The 26,011-nt window shown below is 50.0% G+C and overlaps 2 protein-coding genes across 10 annotated transcripts in view; one reads left to right on the top strand and one right to left on the bottom strand.

Moving 5' to 3' along the window:
- Positions 1–13,771, top strand: part of MYO19 (myosin XIX) — a 30,720-nt gene extending 16,949 nt beyond the window's left edge. For 2 of the 8 annotated variants that reach the window (XM_036911092.2, XM_036911097.2), the window contains 15 exons: positions 212–314; positions 658–829; positions 2,456–2,529; positions 3,141–3,262; positions 3,443–3,556; positions 3,818–3,994; positions 4,353–4,505; positions 5,523–5,630; positions 6,583–6,653; positions 7,631–7,734; positions 9,369–9,535; positions 9,644–9,773; positions 10,844–10,929; positions 11,385–11,690; positions 13,017–13,771. In XM_036911092.2, the coding sequence (XP_036766987.2) occupies positions 212–314; positions 658–829; positions 2,456–2,529; positions 3,141–3,262; positions 3,443–3,556; positions 3,818–3,994; positions 4,353–4,505; positions 5,523–5,630; positions 6,583–6,653; positions 7,631–7,734; positions 9,369–9,535; positions 9,644–9,773; positions 10,844–10,929; positions 11,385–11,690; positions 13,017–13,124 (1,995 nt within the window). In that variant the 3' untranslated portion in view covers positions 13,125–13,771. Of the gene's footprint in view, positions 1–211; positions 315–657; positions 830–2,455; positions 2,530–3,140; positions 3,263–3,442; positions 3,557–3,817; positions 3,995–4,352; positions 4,506–5,522; positions 5,659–6,582; positions 6,654–7,630; positions 7,735–8,814; positions 8,866–9,368; positions 9,536–9,643; positions 9,774–10,843; positions 10,930–11,384; positions 11,691–13,016 lie in introns of those variants that run through there. The other 6 variants (XM_036911095.2, XM_036911094.2, XM_057501259.1 and 3 more) reach the window with 6 other exon arrangements.
- Positions 13,640–18,529, bottom strand: ZNHIT3 (zinc finger HIT-type containing 3). 2 transcript variants are annotated; one of them, XM_036911105.2, is made up of 5 exons: positions 18,364–18,521; positions 18,217–18,248; positions 16,411–16,497; positions 15,335–15,415; positions 13,640–14,185 (listed from the first exon to the last, which is right to left on the bottom strand). In XM_036911105.2, the coding sequence occupies exons 1-5, from the start codon at positions 18,447–18,449 to the stop codon at positions 14,004–14,006; spliced, it is 468 nt and encodes a 155-aa protein (XP_036767000.2). In that variant the 5' UTR covers positions 18,450–18,521; the 3' UTR covers positions 13,640–14,003. The 2 variants fall into 2 exon arrangements, with proteins under 2 accessions (XP_036767000.2, XP_057357245.1); XM_057501262.1 differs by lacking the exons at positions 15,335–15,415; positions 16,411–16,497 and having other exon boundaries at positions 18,364–18,529.
- Between the last annotated feature and the right edge of the window lie 7,482 nt (positions 18,530–26,011).

The following is a 26,011-nucleotide window of genomic DNA, read 5'->3' on the forward strand; positions in this document are numbered from 1 at the left end:
AAATGCCTCACTGATTGCTGAAACGATTAAACGAGATGATGCATGTTACTTGCATAGAATCACGCCTGGCAGTCATGTAGTAAGCAAGCAGTAACTGGCAGCCAGTTACTAAATTTGTTACTATGATTATTTTCAGCAGGAGGCAGGCCCTTCCAGGCTAAGCCGCGCCTTGGATGAGGCTCCCACTTCATGTCCTCTCCTGCCCACTCAGGTCCTAGCTGGACTGCTGCACCTTGGCAACATCCAGTTTGCTGACTCCGAGGACGAAGCCCAGCCCTGCCAGCCGATGGATGATGCCAAGCGTGAGGACAAGGGTGGGGGCTCGAGCCTCAGGACTTGGGCACACACCCAGGGAGCAGGGCAGGCCCTGACCAGTGGGAGGCCAGAGGGTGAAATTTGGGAATCTGACGCCCTTGGTGAAACCATTAGCTGTAGGGCCCTGTGCTGGATGACACTCCTCACCCCATCTCTGCTGAGGCAGACAGCATCATCCCCATTTTACAGATGAGAAAAAGAGAGGCTGAGGGTTTATAAAGGGATTTGTCCCACAGAACTACATTTCCTCTGTCCAGTTGGGTGAGTCCTGGTCCCACTGTGACAGCTTCACAGTGCCTTGGGAAGAGGGCTGTTTAGAGGAGGGTGATTTGTCCCTCCCAGGCTCTGTGAGGACCTCGGCCTTGCTGCTGCAGCTCCCAGAAGACCCACTGCTGGAGACACTGCGGATTAGAACCATCAGGGCAGGCAGGCAACAGCAGGTGTTCCGGAAGCCCTGCTCCCAAGCTGAGTGTGACACCCGCAGAGACTGTCTCGCCAAACTGGTCTACGCACGGTGAGCACTCTTGGCCCTGCCCTCCTCTCATTCTCCCCATGTCTGCAGTTGGACCAGACCCCACCAGGCACTAGGCCCAGGTCCAGGGTGAAGGCTGCCAGATATAACAGACACATTCTTCTCCCTGCTCCCAGACCCCTGGGGACAACAGGGAGTGGCTCCCGGGTTTTCCCTGTGCAAGGCCCTTGGCGTCATTTCTGAAGTACCCTGCATGGGGAAGTTGCCATAGTCTGGCCTGGATTCAGCTCATTAAAGTGCAGAAGCCTGCCTAGCTCTGTACTGGCAAGGCAGGCACCAAAGGTGATCTGGAGCCCTCAGGTTCAGACCTATGGGTGAATAGGTGCCTCTGTCTCCATGTGTCCTGGTACTTCCACTCATTGTGGTCACCAGGGAATTTGATAGACAGCAGGAGAGCCAGCAGCTTAGCCCACAGTCTTGGCCAACACAGTGTGCAGCATGTGGGAGCCTGGAACAGGAGGAAGGTGGCTGGCTGGGCCTTTTCCTGGTGGGGTATGTGGGCATCTCCACCCTCTGGCCACGTGGCTAAGGGCAGTTTCTAACCCGGGGTTCTGAGAACCTTCAGGGTGCCATGTGAGGATGTCAGGGGTCCCAGAACACATGTATGTGTATATATGTGCATGTTTATGGGAACTTGGGCACTTGGGGAGAGAGGGTCCCCTGCTTTCAGGAACTCCTCAAAGAGCCATGAGCCCAACAAGCATGCTGAGGGAATAAAGCCTCTGAGCTGAAAACAGCCCAGGGCAGCTGGGCTCAGACTGAACCCAGTTCAGCAAGAGACTCAGTTCCCACTGCCTCAAAGCTAATTTCAGATCAGACATTTTTAAAGCCTTTGCATCACGTCACTGCAAAATGAGCAGAAGAAGTGTGACAATTATAGAGTGTGCCTCCAACCAGAGAATATTTTACACATAAATATCAGGTTATTATATCACTAGGTCACTTGTTTTTAGTGTCTCAAATGGATATTTGAAGCCCCTGTTGGAAAACTAGAACCCACTTATTGAACTGAAAAATATTGCACAGTAATTAAGAAAAATTGTAAGGAAGAAACTTCCTAATATTGTTATATTGTTATACACATTACCACGTTGTACAGTAACTACCCATCCTCAGGGTGGGGGTGGTCCCAGGGTTCAGGATGCCACTGTTGGCCTTAGGTAACTCGGGGCCCACTGAGTTGGTAGATGTGGCAGGGCCTGGAGCTCTGGGCCCCACAGGATAAGTTTTGCAGGAGAGTCCAGTGAACTCAGTTCTTTATAAATCCCACCTAAGCCTGCCTAGGGGCCCCTTTAGTCTAGACACCAGCTGGGTGTCAGGCCATGTGACTGAGGCAGACCTGCCTGTTACCTGTGTAGCCCCAGAGTATAGCTGGTCCCATAGTCAGTCTTGCTGGGAGGGCTAGTTAAGTGTGTGTGTACCTGGGAAGAGCACAACCATAGCCTGTATTTGTAGTGGGTCAAGACAGGACTGGGGGGAAACCAAAGTAGAGGGTTAGCCCTTGACCTGTCCTGCTCTGCGGGATGTGGCACTGCGAATGGAGGACCACCCCATGGCTCAGCCAGACCTCCTCTCACCAGAGTCCATTCTTTTTTAACCCCTCAAAAGGCTGTTTGACTGGCTGGTATTGGTGATCAATAGCAGCATCTGTGCGGACCCCAGCTCCTGGACCACTTTCATAGGTAACTCACCCTTCCAGGAGCACTCTTTAGAAAAAGAACAATAGGGCCTTGGGCAAAGAGGCAGGAGCCCCGGGTCCACTGTGTGACTCTGGGTAACTTCCTCTTTCTGCTGGGGCCCCCGTCTGTTCAGCCGTCCACCAGTGTTTGGACAAGGACATCCCGCTGTGTTCTGGTACCCACGTCCAACCCATCCTAGCTCTGGGCTCAGGTGGAGCCTTGTCTATGAGGGTCCTTCTCTCCCCAGACACCCAACTCCAGAATCAGTAGTGAGGCTGGGCAAAAGCTAGAAGGGCCCTGGGGGACATGATAACGTCATTGGGATAATCAGGTAGGAGAGGTAGTCGAACTCAGAGGCACCAGTGAAGTTTGCTCATGGAATGGAATTCTAGACACCAGGTGGGCTGGTGAAACCAAGTCTGCCCAGACTGGACTGGACACAAAATCTTCTCTGGGACCTAGTGCCCTCAGCTGCCCTTCACCTCATCCAGCCTTCCTTCCAGGGGAGGGTCAGAGGTATACACTGCCCATGTCGGGCTCACTCAGGCCCTGTGGTCCTGCACCCTCCACCTGCTCCTTGCAGTGGCCTCATGGCTTTCCCCCAATCCTCCCAGGCCTGCTGGATGTGTATGGATTTGAGTCCTTTACCGACAACAGTCTGGAACAGTTGTGTATCAACTATGCCAATGAGAAGCTGCAGCAGCACTTTGTGGCTCACTACCTACGGGCTCAGCAGGTGAATGGGGTGGGCTTCCCTCATCCTCTACTTCATCCTGGCTCCCGAGCCCCATCCCAGGATCTCCTTGGATGCTGCTTTGGAATATGCTGTGGTCCTGAGGCCAGCCGTGGGATGGCGGTCGGCCTCAGACCACAGCTGCCTTCTCCTGCCACCCCTCCCCTCCCCCTTGCCCCCTAGGAGGAATACACAGTTGAGGGCCTCGAGTGGTCATTTGTCAGCTACCAAGATAACCAGACCTGTCTGGATCTCATCGAGGGAAGCCCCATCAGCATTTGCTCCCTCATAAACGAGGTAGGAAGGGTCAGCTAATATGCGGAGCACCAGAGCTGGTCTTTGGGCTTTTCTGGGGCCTTGGACACTATCCTGTGCCCTTTCTGTGCCTCTGTCTCCCTGTCTGCCAGATGGGTTTGCTATTCCCTATATTCCTTCCCTGTCAGGGTCACTGTGATGCCTGTGTGACAACCCTGCTGCCATACTGGTTGGGGGCAGGGGGGTTGTAAGAGTTGTGAGCCCCTAATTTTTGTGGCTGACTGCCCACCCCGTCCCACACAGGAATGCCGCCTTAATCGGCCAAGCAGTGCCGCCCAGCTGCAGACACGAATTGAGAGTGCCCTGGCAGGCAGCCCCTGCCTGGGCCACAACAAGCTTAGCCCAGAGCCCAGTTTCATCGTGGTGCATTATGCGGGGCCTGTGCGGTACCACACGGCAGGCCTGGTGGAGAAGAACAAGGTGAGGGCCGGGCCATGGCCTGTAGGGCCCTGCTTGAAACAAGATGCTGAGTCATGAGTGTGCATACACGGAAGTTTGCTTTCGTGCATCCTCTCTCCTGAACATCCTCCCAGAATCCAGGATACCCTCTTGGGCCCACCTGCCTGAGGTGCCTAATTAGGCATATTCTGCCTATAAATGACCTATGTCTCCCTGATCTGGTTTCTAGGCATTCAGGGGGCAATTCACCTCTTGGACTCAGGCCCTGCCCTCCCCTGGAAGCCCTTCTGGGGCCTGGGTGAGCAGGGCTGGCAAGCTTGCAGACAGCCCTGGTACCTCTCCACCTGCCCTCACCTGCTGTCTTGTCCTTTCACAATAGGACCCTGTCCCCCCTGAGCTGACTAGGCTCCTACATCAATCTCAGGATCCTCTGCTCAAGGTGCTATTTCCTCCTGACCCTGAAGGGAAGTCCCAGGAGGAGCCTTCTGGCCACAGCAGGACCCCTGCGTTGACTGTAGTGTCCAAGTTCAAGGTGGGTCTGGTGGTGCTGATATGACATGCTTGGGTCACTCGTCAACCTCAGATGTCCCACACAGGGACAGTGCTCTTCGCTGGGGAGCACCCCATGCTTCAAGTAGACATGGTCTTCACCTGCACAGTAGTGACAGTCCGTGTGGCAGACAGAGAGGAAAAAGCCAGAGACCTTCAGTGTAACCAACATGATGGGGAGCGTAGAGGCCTGTGGGTGGCAGTGGGGGCCTCTTGCCCACGACTGAGAGGGTGATCATGAAGAGCTGGTTATGTGAACCTCTGGCCTAGCTCATCCCCAGTTCTCTGCTTAAACTCTGTCCTCGGCTAGAGCAGACTTGTCACCTGCTCCCACATCTCATGCTTCCCACCATCTCAGTTCTCGCACTTCCTGCTCCCCAGTCCTGGGGTGCTCTTTACCTCTGCTGCTTCAACTGTACCCCAACACCTCTTTCCTTGGTTCATTTCCTCTCAGCCTTCCTCACCTTGCAGAGGAGGCCTCCAGAGGATCCCAGGTTAATTAGCACTTTCCTGCCCAGTCTCAGACACATCTGAGGGGGCCCATCTTACATCTGGGACCCCTAGACCCTGAGCTAGGAGATGGCAGCAGATTGCCCGTGTCAGCCCCGGGCACGGTGTCCAACACACAGGATGGGTATAATCACAACAACTATTGCCTGGTTGAAGGGAAGGGGGTTCTGAGATTACGCTCTTCTCAGAATGCTCTGGTGAGGCGGGGAGGTGGCAGGGGCAGGTTTTGACCAGAGGGAGGGAGACAACCTGGTGAAGGGTCACAGGTCACAAAGGGTCTCTGGAGGCAGAGAGGGTGGGGGAGGTCAGGAGAGGAATGTGCTCTGGGTTTGCTTAGTGGGAGCCTTCAGTATCATCACAGGGCATGTGCAGATCCTGGTCCTGGGGCTGGGAGGACTGTTGGGAGGGCTTGCTGCCGTCACTAACCAGGGCCAGTCTATTCCCCAGGGCAGCCCCAGGCCTTGCCTAACGTGGTCTCTCCCCTCCGCAGGCCTCGCTGGAGCAGCTTCTCCAGGTTCTGCAGAGCACCACACCCCACTACATTCGCTGCATCAAGCCCAACAGTCAGGGCCTGGCACAGACCTTCCTCCGGGAGGAGGTATTTCACACTGTGCCAAAGCTGCCTGGTAAAGAGCTCCATCTGGCCAAGGCCCTGGAGAGCTGAAGGGCAGAATGTCTGCTTCAAATAGAATGACCAGAGCTGGGCTCTCAGGATGGGTCTGACATGAGGGAGGGCTTGTGTCCCTGCTTGGCAAAGTCACGTACAGTTGTGTGGTGTGTGCACTCCGCAGTGACCCAGCCAAGGAGGCTAGTAGGGGCTCCAGTGCATCTTGCTGCCTGCTCACCAAGCTACGTGCCTTGGTGAGATGGCAGCTGTCTAGAGGGGTGGGTGTCTATGATTAGCTTAAAGTCTGCTTCACTGTGCAGTCCACACACAGATCAGCCATTCTAAGGTAGTTTTTTCTAATGCACACAAAAGTACTCTGGCCAGCAGCTGCCCACTGCTCAGGTACCGGGCTCTGAGGGGTGTGGATGAGGTATGCATGCTGGGCGGTGCTAAAGAGTGTCCCACAGTCAACTGGTAAATGTGGCCTTAGGGTCTGCAGCCAGAACCACTATGCTCTGGTAAAGACCTTGGTCCAGGTCCTTGAAGAATCTTCATAACATATCCTCCCCTGCCCCTCAGCTATGACTTCACTCTATTGCCTGCAAAGTATAAGATACATAAAACACAGAAATTGGGTTTCCCTGCCTGTGAGGCAGAGAGCCTCTGTACCATTGGGAGTGGTCAAACAGCTGGGACCAGCACTTGCCTCAACTGTATCCGAAGTCATGCATGACATAAGGGATGCATGAGATAAGGGATGAGATAGCCTTTCTAGGAGGGAGATTTCTCATGGTCCCCCATTTCCCACTGCCCCAAAGGGTATACCCCCATCAGCCGAGCTTCAGAGGAGCCTGCAGATCCACACTTGCCAGGCTGCAGGAGTGGCATTTCTGGCCTGCCAGCCCATGCTACGGGTACCCACACTGTCTTCCCACCCTTGCAGGTCCTGAGCCAGCTGGAGGCCTGTGGGCTGGTGGAGACCATCCACATCAGTGCTGCCGGCTTCCCCATTCGGTGAGTGGACTGACCACAGCAGGGGCAGGGCCACTGCCAGGGTGGAGCTTGGGACTCAAGCCCAACAAGAGCCTCCCAACCCAGAGCAGGAGATGGAGATGAAGGTAAAGAGGTCTGCAGAAGTCAACCTGGATCTCGACAGGCCGCTTTCATTCACTTATCCACTCACTTCCTGTGCACTATGTTGTACAGGCATTGCCTCTAGCATTAGTAAGGCAGGTGAGTCCACCCTTCCTGTGGAAACAAGGAGCATGGAGGTAACCAGTGCTAGGCAAGCACAACATGCCGTTCAGCAGACTAACAGGCTCTCTAGGCTGGGCAGGGAGGGCCCCCCTAAGCTGCTCAGGCCTGTAGGAGGGAAAGGGGTCAAGCTGCCAAAATCTGGGGGAGGGAGAGCTCTGCAGGGGATGGGTCTCAGCTGAGTACCTGCTGCCCAGAGAGGCCAGAGCACTGACCACGAGATTTGGGGGTACGATGTTTGCTGATGGCTGCACCAAGAGCCACATCGGCTTAATGTTAGGGACAGAAGCCAGACTGGGGAGGAGGAAGTATAGATAATCAGAGGTCACATGCTCTCTCATGAAGAGCAGCAGAGAAATCAGGAGGCTGTGGGGTCAGAGGAATAGCGGGAGGTACGGCTAAGCTTGTGTGTGCAGGAGGGAGCAATTCAGTTGACTGAGAGAGGCCTGCAAGCCCCTTTGGAAGGAGAGAGGCTACAAACCCCCTACTGAAAGAGCCAGATGCTTTGTTTTGGTAGACTGAGGCTGCAGGAAAATCAGACCCTGTGAAAATGGTCTCCTCTGGCTTCTGGCTGGGTGACCCCTCTCCAGAACCACCACCTTGTCCATTCAGGGGGAACGGTCAGGGCAGCACCTTGCTGTGTTGTTGAGCAGATTCAGTAGGATTACTCCTGTTATACCAACCACACTGTGCTGGTTCTGAAGTCACTTCTCTTCTTCCACCTGCTTTGGCTTCAGGGTCTCTCACCAGAACTTTGTGGAACGATATGAATTACTGAGAATGCTCTGTCCTCGCACATCCCTTAGCCCCCAAAACCCATCTCCTGCTGAAGGGTGCTCAGGTGAGTGGAGACCATTTGCCAGTCATCTGTTCAGCCACTGTTAGTACTGAGTACCTACCCTGGGCCATCTTGGGTTTAGAGATTAATAAAACAGTCCTACCCTCATGGTTCATGGTTCTTGGTCCAATGGGGGAAGCAGACAAAAGACAAACAGTGGGGAACATGGAAAGGCAGAGGCAGGAATAGGATACTGTGGTTGGTTCTAGGGAGGTGTGAATCTGGGAGGGCTTCCTAGAGGAGGTAATACCTGAGGCTAGATGGGATTAGCCAAGTGAAGGGCCTTCCACATGACAGAGTCATGAGGCCTGTAGACAGAAGACAGCACTGTGTGTGTGAGGAACTCCAGGCCGTTCAGTGTTGCTGGCACCTCCTAGGAGGTGAGGCTGGGGTGACAGGTGGGCCCAGTCATGGAAGCTGGGCTTTTCTCTGGGCAGATTGGAGGCACTTCAGGGGACAAAGGGAGTGATGTCAGCCTTGTCCTTTCTGGAGCCCGTTGTGGGGGCCCCATGGCAGGCCATGGGAGTGAAGTTCTTGGGTAGACCAGAGTTGAGAGCAGATGTGGGCATGGTCAGGAACCAGTGGCAAGAAATTGGTCAGAACTTGGCAAGTGTCTGATTACATGTAGAGGGAGAGGAAAGAGGGGACTGCCTGTGCCTGGCCAGTGGGGAAGGTTTGGGGGAAGCTGCCGAGCAGAGATGTCTGCAAGGCACTCAGCAAACAGATCTCAGGGAAAAGCTCTGGCCTGTGGCCCTGATTCAGGGGCTCTGGGAGAGAGTGATAAGGCCCCAGCACAGGCTGAGAAGAGGCCAAGGGCAGGGCTTGAGCCCCTGCCCAGTGGGACCCAGCGCAGCAGCCGCTGACCCTACCCACAGCCTTACCCTGGGCCCAGCAGACCAGGTGGGACAGTTCCACTTTGTTTTTCTCATCTCAGGCAGTTTTTCATTTTCCTTTCATTCTTTCTCCCTCTCTTCTCCCCATCTCTCCATGGTTTGCTCTACCGCTCTGTCTCTCTTACCCAAAGCTCCCTAGCCCCTGCTTGGTTTTACTGCTGTTTCTCATCTGCGGCATCTCCTTTGGCAGCCTCTGTCTCCAGAGAGGCACTGGGCAGCTAAAGGTGGCCAGAGCCCTCAGGTAAATCCTCCCTCTACAGGAGTCAGCCTTGAGAGATGTGGGAGGGCAGGCAGGGGGACCTGCTGGGCCTCCACGAGATGGGGGTTGTTCCCCCTTTTCCCGTCCGTCCGTGGTGGGGAATAGGTCAGGGGCTGAGGGTGTGACCCAGCTGCCCTGTTTGACCCTCAGCATGTTTGGGCCTTTGAAACAAATGCTGGGTGAGGAGCCTGGGATTCCACATCAGAGTGACCTTTACCCCCTCTCCAAGGGACCCCGGAATGGCAGCTGCAGGCCAGTCTAGGGCACGACCACAAGTACAGACTCTATGATTCCTCAGAACAGCCAGGGGCCTGAGGGACGATGTGGGGGGGCTCTGGATTCCCGAAAAAAAGGAAGGAGGGGGAAATGGTTAGAAGCAGGAACAGCAGGAAAGAAGCCTGTGGAATGCTGGGGAGACCAGACCAGGGTCTTAAGATCAGTGTGTAGGTGCCCCAAGGACTGATGGGCCATCTCCCATCCTCCAGAACGGTCTCCGCACAGCAAGGAGGCCGTGCTGCAGCCTCTTCTCCAGGATATCCTCCATGCTCTGCCAGCTCTACCTCGGGCAGCAGCCACACCTGATGGCCCAGCCAAGCCCACACCGGCCCCCGTGCACTGCGGCAGGACCAAGGTGTTCATGACTGACTGCATGGTAAGCTGGTTTGGGGTGAGAAGCGGGGAGTATAGGAACGAGCCGCATGCTCTCCTCAGGGTGGAGGGAGAAGAGGCTGAGGACCTCGGTGGATGCCCCTTCTCCCAGCTGCAGCTTCTGGAACATGGGCGTGCCCAGGTGCTGGAGCAGTGTGCCCGCCACATCCAGGGTGGCTGGAGGCGACACCGGCTCCGCAAGCTGGAGAGGCAGAGGCGGGCTGCCGTGCTCATCCAGGCAGGTAGGTCAGACGGGGCCCTGGCCGGCCACCACCAGTGAATGCACAAACCCTACATACCTGTTCCCTTTGAAATGCTGCTCCTAAGTCCCCATATGGCAAAACTGTGTCCTAGCCTCCAGATGATGGCACATCCTGTGGGGTGCTGGGATTGGAACTCCCCGCACCTCACCCAGAGCGCTTGCCAGTTCAGTGGAACCAGGTCACACCACATAAGGGCATTCTTTACATAGCAGAGGCTAAAAATGTGCCTTTAATTCCTCTTTTCCAGACTTAGATAGCTGTTTATGCTGCCTTTCTTTCATGATAAGTCATTACCTCCTGGGCTCTGGGGCTTGTATAAGTTATAGAAGGTAAAAACAAGATTTGATTCATCAAAGGAAGAGATACAGGAACCATGTTCAAAGTCTTGTTTTGAAAAATATACTTAGAAACAACCTGAATACCTGACAGCGATGAAGTTAACTTCTATATTAGGGACCATTCTTATAATGCAGCTACTAAGTCTTTTTGAAGAACATTTTTAATTGAATGGAAAACCATTTCCAATATGTTGTTCAAACCTAGATGACACCACCATTGTAAGGTTTCTGTGTAAAGGCTTAAAAAAATGGTACAGGGGAACACTACAACTGCCTAGGCTGGTGAGGTATGAGGTGGTGTTTACCTTCACCAGCATGTGCATGTATGGAAGTGTCATTCATGCATTCGTAAGGCAAGCAAACAAATTTAACTGAGGCTTTCCAAGAAAAAAAAAATTCTTAAAGATACAGACTATTCAGATGCCTCTTGTTCTCTGGGCATTGCCCCAGACTGAGGCTGAGGCGGATGTGAGCCTGCTTCCAGCTGCCCCTTCAGTGCGTAGCTACCTCCAAGTCTGAGGGTTTTTTCAGAGCCAGTTTTGCTTTATGTATTGAGTTGAATACCTTAGTTTATGTAGTGGCAGGAAGGAGACATTCATTGAAAAATTAACCTCTGTCCAACTTCTGCAGCAGCTCTGGTGTTGCTACAGAGCCAGGTCAGCACAGCTCTAAGGAACACTTCTCCCTCCCCTGTCTGGGTAAACCCTTTAGCCATTCGTTCCTGGTTAACTCGGAAACACGTCCAGAGGCTGCATATGGCTGCCACGGTCATCAAGCACGCCTGGCAGAAGTGGAGAGTGAGTATCTGACTCAAAAAGTCAGGGTGGGCAGTGGGTGTCCTGGTGCCTCAAAAAGTCAGGGTGGGCAGTGGGTGCTCTGGTGCCAGAAGGACCCAGGTGGGAACCTGGACCCTGCCACTGACAAGTGCATGGCGCCATGTTGCTCATGTAAGGCTGGCAGTGCCCAGTAATGCGTGGCACAGGCCACTCTGGGACATACTGAAAACCATGGGATTGTATACCTTCAAGGGTGAACTTTAAAAAATTAACAGCCTTATTGAGATCTCACTGATGCACCATAAAGTAGCATATGTAAGGCTTAAGCACATGGAGCCGGTCCATTGAAGGCATCCAGTGTTCACAGCCAGGCCTGTTAGTTCACTTTATTAAGCTGATTTATTAAAGATGGTTTTGGTTTCCATTTTCCATTAAGAGAGCTAATAAAGGCTATAAAGTAGTGTCCTCTTTTTAAGATCAGAATGGCCTTCCTTGCTTCAGAAGAACTGGACGGTGTGGAAGAAAAACACTTGTCTCAAGCTTCCCTTTCCCAGAGCTCCTTCCCACTGCCCCAGGCACGGACCAGGCTCCTGGGGGCAATAATCCACCTCTGGCCCCTGGGGCTGGTCCTGGCCAACGCGGCTGTGGGTGTACACAGCTTTCAGAGGAAACTGGTGGTCAGGGCCTGCCTCCAGCTCCCCACAGGCAGCCCCAGTAGCTGCAGCGTCCAGACAGCACAACAAAAACAAGCTGGCGTGGCATCCATCCGAGCACGGCCTCAGGTAAGCTGTGATGGGATGGCAGTCCTGCCCACGGCAGCCCCGGGTCCCTCACACCCCACCACAGAAGGCAGGAGGCATGACAGGCTGGGACAAGAGCAGCCTGGCCCCACAGGGAAGCCGGAAGCCTGGGCTTCCCCCCTGGCCACAGGTTTGGATTGTTTCCACCATTACAACTAGGAATTCTCCAGAGTCTTTTTACTTTTTAAAAACTACCTTTAAGGATTCTAGCATCACCTCTGAGTCTTTTAACTGAGTCCCACTTTCAAAAATTGTGGGCTTTCATAAAGGTTTACTCCCTCCAGTGGCACTGGGTTTAGCACCAGGTTTCCTCCAGTGATATTACCTGGTTTATCTCCCATTCTAGCTGAAGAAATAGCAAGTGGGTGAGTAAGTGGTCCACATGCTCTTTTTTTATTTTATGGGCAGCCAGGGAGAAAGCCGGCATATTAAAAGAGCTAATACTCAACCTAGTACATGGGGTCACAGCCAGGAGTAAGTGACAAGGCTGCTGGAAGCAAACATTGAACTCCTTACCAGTGGAATTACAATAGGACGACGACGACACATGGGCTAGCCAGGTGGAAACACTGTCTGATCTTCCAGCTTTAAGCAGTTGTAAGAATCACAGGTGATACTCCCAGTAGGGGAGAGCTCCCTTCTAGTGTTTTCATCTGTCTCACTGAATGGATGGGAAGTATTACATTTTAATACAGCTTTATTACTTTGCGACTGTTTTAAAATGAGGGGAAAACGTTGATTACTAACTCAATCCTGCTGCTGCTGTGACTCATACCAGCACAGATCTTCCTCACCTTGCAATCGGGTTACATCCTGATAAACCCACCACAAACTGAAAACACTGGAAGTCGAAAATGTATTTAATACACCTATACTGCACATAGTAGCTTAGCCTACCCTAAATGTGCTCAGAACACTTACACGAGGCTACAGTTGGGCAAATACCTAATACAAAGCCTCTTTCATAATAAAGTGAATACCTCATGTGATTTACTGAATACCACTCAAAGTGAACAGGAAAATGGTTTGAAGTACAGCAGCTATTGGCCCTCATGCTCGTGTGGCTGGCTGGGAGCTGTGGCTCGCTGCCACTGCCCAGCACCCCAAGTATCAAGCCAGGGAAAGATCCAAATTCAAAATTTTAGAGTACGGTTTCTACTGAATACATAATTGCTTTTGAACCATCATAAGTCAGGGACTGTCCGCACTTGCTTGTCCACACCTCAGCATTTCTAGCATTTGCTCTGTAAGGTGCCTTTAGGCCCCCGGCTCTCCTGGGAGCTGGAATTAAGCTGCCTCTCTCCCCAGGGCTCCATAAAGTTTCACTGCAGAAAGTCTCCACTGCGCTATGCTGACATCTGCCCTGAGCCTTCACCCTACAGCGTTACTGGCTTTAATCAGATTCTGCTGGAATGACAGGCTGGGCCACGTGTGATCTCTCACCTTCCATCCTCACCTAGCTGGGTGATCACTGGTGCCTTTATTCTCTAAGGCCTTTTCTTGCCAGCTGTCTTGCCAAAGACATTTAATCAACCTCCCACAGTGACTCCAACCACACGAGAGGCAATGCTGCCGCCTGCATGCCAAGGGCTGCAGCAGTGACTGCACCACTAGGCTTGGCTCCTGTCTGCACTTCAAGCCCTGACAGCTGTCAGGGTTAGTAAGTACCAACCAAGGCTAAGAAAACATCAGGACCACGGAGAACTCCACTATACTTCACTACCTTCACAGATAACTCAGCAGTGTCCATCAGGACCGTGGGGCACCCCCTGGTCCCCACCAGCAGGGAAGTCAGCTTGATATTAGCTCTAAAGTTTTGGCTGGCAGAATTCTGCATTTAGTTCCTTAAAGGGAACAAAACTTTACTATTGTTGACTTTTTAAATGTAATTTCAAGCATTAGCTTATAAACCTATAATGAGCAATGCAGTGTACCATACAACCATGTCTTGATTTTATTTAGTAACTGAGCAAGTTTTAACTGAAATGGGTGTGAAACTTGATAAATATCATTTATGATGTCTATCTTAACTGTACCAAAAATAAAACATTTAAAAACAACCATCTGAATGTCAAATTCTCTTCCCATAAAGGGTTTGCCACACTGAGTGCCCCCATGTGCCTGAGACAAGCCCACATCAAGGGAGGTGAAGCTGTGCATGGCCTATCCGACGTCAGCAGGTCTTCATCCTGGAAATCACTTGCTCAGGGCCCCGTACTAGCTGAGCTCCTGGAAGAGGGAGCAGGCAGATTCTGAGTCAAGCACAAACCTGACTGAGCAGCATAATAATCCCCTTTAGGAATCCTCGTTCTGGGGCGGTGCCACAATCCTTAAACAGCAGTCAGCAAACTCCACGAACAAAGGCTCCTGCATGCAGGCTTTCATGAGCTTTGCCTTGTTGTCCCCCTGGTCAAGGCTGACCATCAACTCTCTAAGGTGTGGGTTGAGTAGTAAGCTTCTTAATGCCGCACACTCCCCTAAAAATCAACAAGGAAAGAAAGCCAATCGGACTTTAAGTGAGAACAGGTAGAGATAGCCGAAAGCCAAGTGTTTCAAGTGTAATACATCAAGAATATTGTTCATCAATCAAAAAATCCCCTTAACCTTTAAACCTGCAAATTAACCCAATGCTTCATATAAACAAGGTGAGACCAGCTTATCGGGTTATTTTCAAGTTAAACATTACCACAGATTCTTATTTTTGGTACTGTTACAAATATTTTAGCTTTATGTCATTCAAGCTAAAAATATATTTTACCAGTACAGATAGAGCAACAATGGTAAGTTGTTGACATGTTTTCTTCACAGGCATGAAGGTTCTTGGTGAGGACAGTTATACCAAATACTTGGCGTGACGTTTAAGCAAGTGCTTGATCCCCGTGAAGCAGGATTGGTAGCAGTGAACTGACACATCTGTATGGTGCCTGAGTTCACAAGTCTGCTCACAGCTCTCCACAGCTCAGCTCCACCCTTAGTCTAATCACTACCACAGGACTGGGTGCAAAGCACTTAAGTCAGCCTGACTGTGAAATGGGAAGAATCAAAGTAATGACCACCTTTAGGAACTCTTCCACCCATTATTTACACACCTATAACTGCTATAAAGACTCGCTGAGCTGTCCTACAAAATGCTGGGCATATTAACAGCCACATCCCCTTAAAAAGTCAAGTCCTGGGATTACCCAATCTGCATTAATGGCTGGATTGTAAATTGAGCATGAGGGACATGGGAATAAATGCAGCCCTTGACCTACAGACTGGTGAGAGAAATTGCCATAAAATGTGATAAGATATTATAAGGCACCATGGGAAGCTGCTATAGAAGTGCCTAATTCTGAGTGAGGGAGTGAGAGAGACAAAAGGTCAAGAAAAGTTTAGTTGAGGGAAGAAAAACTGAATCAAGCCCTGAAGGAGAATTTTGCTCACTCACAAAGCCAGCAGGAGGATCCCAATGGCCTTACAGCAGGGAGGAGTGGAAGCCCTGGGCGCCCACAGAATCATGTGGCTGTGGGAAGGGTTCTGCCTGCCATGACAAACTAAGAACTTCAAAAAATTACATTCTACACAATAGATTACATGTATCTCAATAGTTGACAAAGGAATGAACAAGCACAGCATAGGCTTACCTAAATTCTTTAAATTCTGCAAAGAAACTCTGTCTTCTTCCTCATCACTATTGAGAAAATCAGCTATAGAGTCATCGTCATCTAAAGAATATATAACACAATCAGCTGTTTGTGACTAAAATGAAAGCCGAGGACCAGATTTTACCTACTCTAATAAACATGTGCACATATACAGTAACAGGTGTGTAAGCAGGCACAGACAAAACAAAAATAACCTCTTTTCTCTGGAATTTTGTGACTGCACAACACTCTTAGGGAAGTAAGTGAAAGAACTGGTGGGTCTAACAAATGCATCTAAGTATTCACACACTATGTTTCTCTGTGGTCTTTGGGCTTAGAGCCTGACTCTAATTCTTATCACCCTACTTCCCCATTATGGCTCCAGCCCTGTTATGGGCCAAAAACTTAGATGCTCTATAAAAACCCGCCAATGTGAATCGCCTGTGCTTTCAGCATGGACAAATTTCTGGCACTGCCTGAACCCAACAAGCTTCTCAAAGGGCAGAAACGGGCGATCCCCTTGGTGTGAATGTTCAATACTTCTGGTGGCACCAGGAGGGGTTGCTTTCAGAGCCTGGCATGGTGCATGACACCCATAAGGTATTAAAGGAGAGGTTGGCTGGCTGGCTGGGATGGCAGCCCGCACTCCTGCTATAAGCTATGAGAAACCCAGAGCAGCAGCAGGCGACCTAGGCCACAAGCAATCTCCCTGCTGGACCCGGCTCAGGTGAACTGACAGCCCCAGCCAGGCCCATGGCTGTAGACCTGAAAAGCCGTGATTGAAGACTCCCAACAGCAAGGTCCACCCCTCAGCCCCAAACCACCACTTTGGCCTTTCTCCCATCTGCTCCCATACTTCTTGTCCTGAACACTGGCTTCAGGCTGCTCTGCAGTACCCCCCCACCTCCTGACGACAGGTGCCCCCACTCCTGGTGCTCAGGGCCAAGGCAGCTGCTGCTCCCTAATGAACCCATCATTCTCCACTCCCTGCCCCAGCCCAAGTCTCTTCTTTTCTTCCAATGTTTTCTATTTGAACCCTTTCCCAGGTTTTGTTTGTTTGAAGTCAGTTAACCCACCTTCATCTTCCACAGGCTTTATACTTATTGCAATAGCAGCTGATCTTATTTTTTTCCCACCAGGTTGAGTTTCAGGATTGCACTGCTCTGAAAGAGACACAGATCTCAGGTGCACATCACCTCCATCTGAGTGACAAGGTGGCACCTCCCCACCAAGGCAGCATCTAGGTGGGAAGTGTATGTGCAGGGTAAGGGCTATGAGTGGGGTGGAGATGGATAGAGAGAATGTGAAAGATCAGATCAAGAGGCAGTATAAGAAAAAGAACAAGCCATCATGGGCCTGGTGGAAGGGCTGAGGGAACAGACCTCATGCATCTGTAGGGTCTGTCCCAATCCTCACTGTCCTAATTGTGGCTTTCACCACAATTAAGTGGCACACTATTTTCAATTAGCATCAAACCATTTTCTCAGCAGTTTCAGATAACAAATTTGCATGCACCATGTGCTACTGGGAATACACATGTGAAAGTCCTCAGGCCCCTCTCAGAGGGGTTCAGTCTTATGGCTGACAGCTAGAGATACGGATAAAATGAGTCTGATCTAATTCATGTGAGAAAGCCAAGAAGCCAACCAAGAGGAGTCTGGCAGGGAGAGGTGTTGCCAGGTGGAAAGTGCATTCCTGGCAGAGGGGTCTATAGCAGGACCCGACCCTTGAAAGAATAGGGGCAAATGCAAGGAGACGGTGATGAGCAACTGCCAGCTGATTAGCAGGGCAGGCCTGGCAGGTGGCTGGGGCACAAGTAGAAGCAGCAAAAGACCACAACACAAGGGAGGTTCACCTTTCTTCCAAGACAGAGTCTCTCAGCAAGGGTGCTGCTGTGCTAGGGCAGAAAGGTATTTAATGCTGTAGGATAGTCTGACTCCCGCAGGATGTCTGAGTCAATACCAGTTAACCTCAGTACGGCCAACCCCTCCTCAGCGACAGTGACAACACAATGTGACCCTCTGTCTCCCTAGAAAGAGCAATACCCAGGTTAACAACCACTGACCTCCTTTGCTAGAGAAAGGGGTTTTCAACGTGGATGTGAATTACTCTAATTTACATTTCAGAAAAATCACCCTGGCAGTAGCAGGACCAGATAGTTAAGAGCTCCTGCCTGACCTAGGGGTTCGTGGAGCGTCCTCACAGGGCTGCAGGGCGAGAGGGACGTGGTCCAGGCACGGCTCCCCAACCCCATTTCCAACAAAGCAGTTCTATCTATCTTGAGCGGAAAATGCTCCGGATACTCAGGTTTAAACAAACAAACAAAAAAAGGGCCAAAGACCGGAGGGGATGAAGTAGAAGCAGCAATGGGGAAGTTTAATGTCAGAGTAGGAAGCATGAGGTAGTGGAAAGGGTCCCCGGGGACTGAGACCAAGTGCGGGATTGGAGAATTAAAATGTAGACCTGACAACATTAACAGCATCGCTCCTTGCAGTACATCATCTCTCTAATGTACCTCACTGTTCTAACAAGACATTATTTAAAAAAAAAATAAAACATTAACTTTAGCCATCCAGCTTCTTCCAATGAGGGGCTGCGTCAGAATACTAAGATGAAGAAACAGCCAGGATCGACTTTTGCTGTTAGTCAAGTCGTCGCCTATTTTTAAAGTTAAAAAAAAAAAGGACGGTACATAGAAGGAAAGTCAGCGCAGAAGTTTCTGAATGTTCAAACTCCGGAGATGCTCTCACAGGCAGAGGCCCTCCCACAGGATCGGGCGGGCGAGGCCCGGAGGGAGCGCGGTCCCGAGACGCCGGTAGGGAGCGGGGGCTGCCCCGCACGGGGCGCGGCGCAGGGCTGGGGCAGGGACACCGGGGCCTTACCTTTATGCTTCCGGAAACAAGTCACCGAACAGCTGTAACAGAGTGCAAGGCCTGCGTCAGCTCCGAGGGCTACGCGGACCCTCCCGCAGCCCCGCAGCCCCAGCCAGGCCCAACACTCAGCCCCCCTCCTCGCCCTCCCGAGCTCACTAAGGCATGCGGCAGGCGGGGCAGCGGTATTTGGGTTTCTCCAAGCATATCACGCAGACGACGGTGCTACAACTGAGCGACGCCATGTCTTCTCCGGGAACAGGCCCCCACCCTGACACGTCTGGGCTGCCTCGGCTCCCACGTGCACTTTTCTCCGTTTCCTCACCAGGACCAATCGGTGAGCAGCACTTGCTGGCAGTCAAAGCAATGGATCGAGCCTGCTCATTGTTCCAGGCTCGATAAGTTAAAAGTCGATACACTCGATGCGCATCCAGTACGCTTTCTGGGATAGGTCACGTCGTGGAAGAATTATGTAGCCCTGTCCCTGCCTCTGCGTGGCCGGGTGACTTGGAGCAAGTCATCGTCACTATCCGGTTCTGTTCCACCGCATGTAAAAAGAATTCGTGGGATTAAATGCCCTTTACTTTCTGGCTTGGATTTTCTGAATCTCACACCAGCATGGGGTTCTCCCCGCAAAAAAACAAAAAAGTCCAGACACTGGCCAAAGTAGAATCCATTAGGTCACGTGTTCTTCCCAACCTGGGCCATTTTTCTCAACAGGAAAGAAAGATGGAAAGTTTGGCCATGACAAATATGGACAAATGTTTCTTGAGCTCCGTGAGCCCTGCCCTGCTAGACGCTGGGCTGGGAGGCTACCTGGGGAGTAGCAGGCGCAGTCTCTGCCTTCTGGGAGCTCAAGGCTTATAGTGCAGGCAAGATGGAAAGGTGGGAGGGAAGAAACTCAGTCTCAGGGTCTTGCTGGTGCTAGCCTGCACTTTTTACATCCTAGGCTTCCCACTTTTCCTTAGTCCCAGCCAGGGAACAGATGAGTGACCAATGGCCCAAAGGTGGGTATCCTGGCCTAACAAGTCCAGACAGGCGAACTATGATGGGCCTTGAATGCCACCTCAGGCTTTATTTAGGAATAGACAAAGCTATGTTTTATTGGGAGCCCTCCTCTTCCTCCAAGCCCTGAGGACGGCCAGCCTAACCAGGGCTCCAACCCCACATGCACAGCTGCACCCCTCCTGCTTCAATGTCCAGGAAGGGAGGTAGCTCAGCTGTGATGGCAATGAGGTTGGTAAACCACCAAGAAGCCAAGGAAACCAGTACAGCTCCTCTGGACAGTGACTAGTTAAGAGAAGAAAGGCAGATATGACTCCAGGACCAACAACTAAATGTCCACATTGACGAAGTCGCCCTTGGCCGCACCTTGGCCCTCCCTGGACCGCTACCATTCTGGTCCCAGAAGCTGTCTAAGGCTGCCTCGTGCCTATTTGGCATCAGCCTGAGGCGTAGTGCTGGACTTGGAGGGAGTCTAGGTAACACGCCAGGCAGAAAGGTTTCGGAGCTCCGCCGTCTGGCAGGCAATGTCCAGCTCATTCAATCCCAGGCCTGGCGCCTAGCACCGCCAGAGGGCGCTCCAGGCCGAGACTGGCTCTGGTGTACCTGGAGCTTCAGCGGAACCTGAGCGAGCTCTCCCCGACACGGGGCGGAAGACGAGGCTGTCTCGCAGCGCAGGGGAATGACTCCCGGAGCTGGCCCGCACCTCCAAAACCGCCAAGCAACGGGAATGAGCGTGGAGAGTGCGGCGCCAAGGCAGGCGATTGGCTGGGCAGGCGTGTCTCCTCCACGAAAGCGAGGTCTACGCCGGCCGAGGGCTCCAAATGAGACTCGGCGCAGCTCCCCGGTGCCCATCGCCCCAGGCTTCACAGCCTTCCTGGGGTGGAGGGGAGTGAGGGGGAGTGGAGGAGATCCAGCTGGAAGCTGGCCACCCACATTAGCGTGATGAAACTTCACAGGAGCTTTTGGCTTTCTAACCAGGGGGCTAGCCACTGCCCTGCCCTCCCCAAAGCCACGATGGGGCGCGCAGATGAAGCTACTCCCCCCACATGGGTTACATGTTGCCTTTCTGTGAGACAGGAGGTTGATACGGTTGGGCTCTGTGTGCTGCCCTGCTAAACCTCAACTCTAACACCCCTCTCTCTCCCCAGGCATGGGGGACCCAGGACCAGCACTAAGAGAAGAAAGCGACTGCTATGCAATCCTTAGGGGACCTACTGCCACGTTCTCTTCTGTTCCCCTCCATTTGCCCTCTGGCATCCAAGAGAGTAGCTAGGATGTTAAAGTGAGTGAAGTTGCTGGTAGGAGCCAAATAAAGGAGGCCTGGCGTCTAGTGGTGTGGACCCAAGTCAGTGGTTTCCAACTCTTTGTATGTTTTTTCATACTCATGAAATGGCATTCATTCCCCCAACCATAGAAAATGACAGTCTGACCTACAGTTAGACTTCAAGGAGAACTTCCAAACAACAAAAGAGAAAGTAACAGCATTATCCCAGAAGTGTTAGGCAAGCACAGACAGCAGATGTCACCATTGTTTCATAAACACACTCACCCTATTGTGCACAACCCCACACTTCTTTTCTCACACCCTCTCCCACTCGCAAATCCACATAGATCTCCCATCCCCTAGGACAAATAAAGATCAGCGGAGTCAGGACTACCCAGTTAGATTCTTCAAGAAGCTCTAAGGAAGGGTCCCATGTAGAGAGAGAGGAGCTGGGGCTTTGCACAAACCTCTTACCTCCATTCCACCTCCCACATGGCAGAGATGCACAGGAATTCTGTTCAGCGAGGAGCAGGAAAGAGGAATCAAGACACCGAGTTTCCTTCCCCATCTTTTAAAACTAAAGACAAAATGAAGACTTTTCAGACAAACAAAAGTCACAAGAGTTCTTCACTAGCAGATCCGCACAAGAAAGTTATTCAGGCAAAAGGAAAATGATACCAGATGGAAACTAAAATCACAATGATACCACCACACACCCAGTAGAATGACTAAATTAAAAAGACCGGCAACTCCAAGTGTCCCCCTCGAATTCATGTTGAAATACTAACTGCCAAGGTGGTGGTGTTATATGATGGGGCTTAGGGGAATAGTTAAGGTCATGAATGTAGGGCCCTCATTAATGGGACTATGCCCTGATAAAAGGGACCCCAGAGAGGTCTCTAGCCCTCTTTGCACCATGTGGAGACACAGTGAGAAGACGGCCATCTGTGAAGCAAGAAGCAGTTCTACCAGACCCCAAATCTGCAGACACCTTGAGAAATGTTTGTCATTTAAGCCACCCAGTCTATGGCATCTTTGTTATAGCAGCACAAAGGGACTAAGACAGAAATTGGTTCCAAGAAGTGGGGTGCTTCTGTAACAAATCCCTACAAATGTGGAAGCAGCTTTAGAACTGGGCAATGGGAAGAGGCCAGAAGACTTTGAGATGCATGTTAGAAAAAGCCTACATTGCTGTGAATTTAAAGGCAATTTGGCAAGCACAGACAGCAGATGTCACCATTGTTTCATAGAATTGCAGTATGGTAAAGGTCATTCTGATGAGGTCTCAGATGGAAATGAGGACTGTGTTATTGGAAGCTGGAGGAAAGGCGATCCTTGTTGTATAGTGGCAAGAACTTGGCTGAATTGTCTTCGTGTTTCAGTGTTTTTGTGAAAGGCGGATTTTGCAAGTGCTGAAGCTGGGTGTTTCGCTGAAGAGATTGCTAAGCAAAGTGTTGCTGGTTGGCTTGGTTCTTTCTGCTTATGGTGAAATGTAAGAAGAGAGAAATGACTTAAAAGCAGAATAGCAAAGCAAAAAGACAGCAGACCTTCAAGATTCTCAGCCTGTGGATATTGCAAAAAATGAGAAGACTAACAGTGTAGCCAAACAACCATTTGATCAGGAGACTAGTATGTGGATCAGACATCTCAATAGAAGCCAGGCACTATCTTCAGAACAACGGAAAGATGGGAAAAGATCCCCACACCTATTCAGAGATCACCCTCCTACCCCAGAGCTGCTGCTCCCACCCCAAACCCAGAGGGCAGAACAGTTTCAAAGGGTGCAACTGCCTTTCTAGTTCAGTGGGGCCAGGATGCCCCCACCCAGGGCCTCTTCTCAAGCCTTGAGGCTTAGTGTTGTTTGCCATTAGGTTTGGACTTCCTTGGGACCCATGACCCCTTCTTTTCTATTTCTCCTTGTTAGGAGCATCAATTCTGCCTCCTTTGACCTTCTGCCAGTCTATCTGACCTTACAGTTTCCCTTATAGTGGCCCTGATTTTTATTTTTTATTTTCTTCCACATACATCTCCACCCCACCCACAGCCCTTTCTCTGCACATACACTTCCCACCTAGATGCTGCCTTGGTGAGGAGGTGCCGCCTTGTCACTCAAATGGAGGTGATGTGCACCTGAGATCTGTGTCTCTTTCAGAGCAGCGCAATCCTGAAACTCATCCTGGCGAGAAAAAAATAAGATCAGCTGCTATTGCAAAAAGTATAAAGCCTGTGGAAGATGAAAGCGTTTAAATAGAAAACATCAGAAGGAAAGAAGAGACTTGGGCCAGGGCAGGGAGTGGAGAATGACGGGTTCATTAGGGAGCAGCAGCTGCCTTGGCCCTGAGCACCAGGAGTGGGGGCACCTGTCGTCGTGGGGGGTGCTGCAGAGCAGCCCGAAGCCAGTGTTCAGACAAGAAGTATGGGGGCAGAGGGGAGAAAGGCCAAAGTGGTGCTTTGGGGACAAGGGTGCCATTAACTGAGACTGGTGGTTAGTGGATTTGATGTTTTAGGGGGAGACAGGTTTTAACAGTGCTTAACACTTGTGTAGCTCATTTAAGCACATTTTGTATATACTAACAGTTCCATTCTGTATACACAAACAAGCTGAAATAGTTTATAAAAGTAAGCATTATATTCATTCTGCCCATTTCATAGCTGAAGGGCAGCACTTTGCCCCAGGACCTGTCGTGATTACTGTTAAAGTGAGGTTGGAGCTGGACTGCAGTTTTGAGAAATATAGTCAGTACAGACAATTGGTAAACTGTTAAACACTACACAAATACTATTGTTGGTTTCTTACAAGTCCTGCCTAAGGCTTGACTACTTTTTATAGCATTCAGACTTTTTGGGTATACTATCCTCAGCCCTGAGAGTTTTTATTTCTATAAAGAAAGAAAATACAGCCTGCCAACAGTTGAATGCTCTTTGCTTGCGATGTATTTATACTGGTTGCATACAGTTAAATATTCACCTTCAAATGCAAGGTATAAAGACACAATAATTAGAAAGAAAAGACAAGATGATAAACTGCATTTAACATGGAAATCACCTTATGTTGAGGTTCTGAAGCATTAGGTGATGTGTTAAGTATGAGGGGCCATAATACCCTTGAAAGCTGTTTGCAGCTGAAACAAAAGTCACCTATCTCTATCTGTGCCTGTGTTAATTCAGATCACTTTATTATCTGCTGTTGGTTTTTATTTTTTAAAGGAATCTGTAAGATTAAGAAGCTTATTGCTTAATCCTGTTAAAAAAAAACAAATTCAACCAAGTAGATTTTAAGATCTGACTTCATAAAATGATTAATAAATTGGTCAGCATCCCATCTACAAAGTAAAAAGAAAGGAGCTCCCTGAGCTACAGAAAAAGAAAGGTTTTTAAAGACAGACAGAGGGCATTTCAAAAAAAGGGATTTATTAACCAGGAATGCGTTGTTTAGGCAAGGTCACCCTCCTAAGGGGGAAGGGTCTTCCAGGGCATTACCTCCAGAAAGTTCCAGTTTGGCTGGTTAAAGGTTACATTCCTGAGAGGTTGAAACTGCAGTCAGGTTAGGTGTTAAAGCTTGGTTTACTGCCAGGGGAGCCCTAACTTTAAGTGATTCTATTGCAGGCCTGTGGTCTGTCTTTCTAACAATCCATACCACTGACAGTTAATAGCCGCAATCAGGTGACAGCAGAGCAAAGCTCAAGAGACCTACCTACAGGAGCTCTTGTTTGTGGAGCTTGCAGACTACTGTTAAAAATATTGGACCACCCCAGAGTGAGGATTCTCAAGATTACTTTGCTGCTTGCGGAAGCATGTGCTTGACTCTTGCTGCCTGAATCCCTTTTTCCCAGGAGCCCACTTTGTGCAGGGAAGCGGAGGCCTTGCGGGAGCTCTAAGCAAGGAACGTTTACTTCCAGGGTTATAGACCCGTGGATGCGGGCAACTCAGCCTTCATCTTGACAGATGTTTCACACACATGGAGGTACTCGAGGTGCCAAATTCCTTGTGGAAAGAAAACCTGACATCCATCTACTGCCGAATGGTTATTTTTAAATGTTTTAGGATTTTTTGGTATAATTAAGATAGACATCATAAAAGATTATATCATTTGTCAAAATTCCATTTATTAAATACAAAGGTTTTTGGTCTCCTTTTAAAAGTAACTATGTGTGAAGTCCCTACTTCCTCCCCTAGCCAGGATTTCAAACCACATTTCATTCTGGCTTTGCCTGGGTAGTCACGCATTCTTTTCCAAAGTGCTCATGAAGACCCCTTAAAAATGCTATCATATGGAAACTCATCCCATGCTCCTGGTTAGGAAGAATTAATATCGTCAAAATGGCCATCCTGCCCAAAGCAATATACAGATTTGATGCAATCCCTATGAAACTACCAGCAACATTCTTCAATGAACTGGAACAAATAATTCAAAAATTCATATGGAAACACCAAAGACCCCGAATAGCCAAAGCAATCCTGGGAAAGAAGAATAAAGTGGCAGGGATCTCACTCCCCAACTTCAAGATCTACTACAAAGCCATAGTAATCAAGACAATTTGGTACTGGCACAAGAACAGAGCCACAGACCAATGGAACAGACTAGAGAATCCAGACATTAACCCAGACATATATGGTCAATTAATATTTGATAAAGGAGCCATGGACATACAATGGCGAAATGACAGTCTCTTCAACAGATGGTGCTGGCAAAATTGGACAGCTACAAGTAGGAGAATGAAACTGGACCATTGTCTAACCCCATATACAAAAGTAAACTCAAAATGGATCAAAGACCTGAATGTAAGTCATGAAACCATTAAACTCTTGGAAGAAAACATAGGCACAAACCTCTTAGACATAAACATGAGTGACCTCTTCTTGAACATATCTCCCCGGGCAAGGAAAACAACAGCAAAAACGAACAAGTGAGACGATATTAAGCTGAAAAGCTTCTGTACAGCAAAAGACACCATCAATAGAACAAAAAGGAACCCTACAGTATGGGAGAATATCTTTGAAAATGACAGATCTGATAAAGGCTTGATGTCCAGAATATATAAAGAGCTCACATGCCTCAACAAACAAAAAACAAATAACCCAATTAAAAAATGGGCAGAGGAACTGAACAGACACTTCTCCAAAACAGAAATACAGATGGCCAACAGACACATGAAAAGATGCTCCACATCGCTAATTATCAGAGAAATGCAAATTAAAACTACAATGAGGTATTACCTCACACCAGTAAGGATGGCTGCCATCCAAAAGACAAACAACAACAAATGTTGGTGAGGCTGTGGAGAAAGGGGAACCCTCCTACACTGCTGGTGGGAATGTAAATTAGTTCAACCATTGTGGAAAGCAGTATGGAGGTACACCAAAATGCTCAAAACAGACTTATCATTTGACCCAGGAATTGCACTCCTAGGAATTTACCCTAAGAATGCAGCAATCAAGTATGAGAAAGACCAATGCACCCCTATGTTTATCGCAGCACTATTTACAATAGCCAAGAATTGGAAGCAACCTAAATGTCCATCGATAGATGAATGGATA

This window comes from Manis pentadactyla, chromosome 4 (genome assembly GCF_030020395.1).
Source record: "Manis pentadactyla isolate mManPen7 chromosome 4, mManPen7.hap1, whole genome shotgun sequence".
Taxonomy (NCBI): domain Eukaryota; kingdom Metazoa; phylum Chordata; class Mammalia; order Pholidota; family Manidae; genus Manis; species Manis pentadactyla.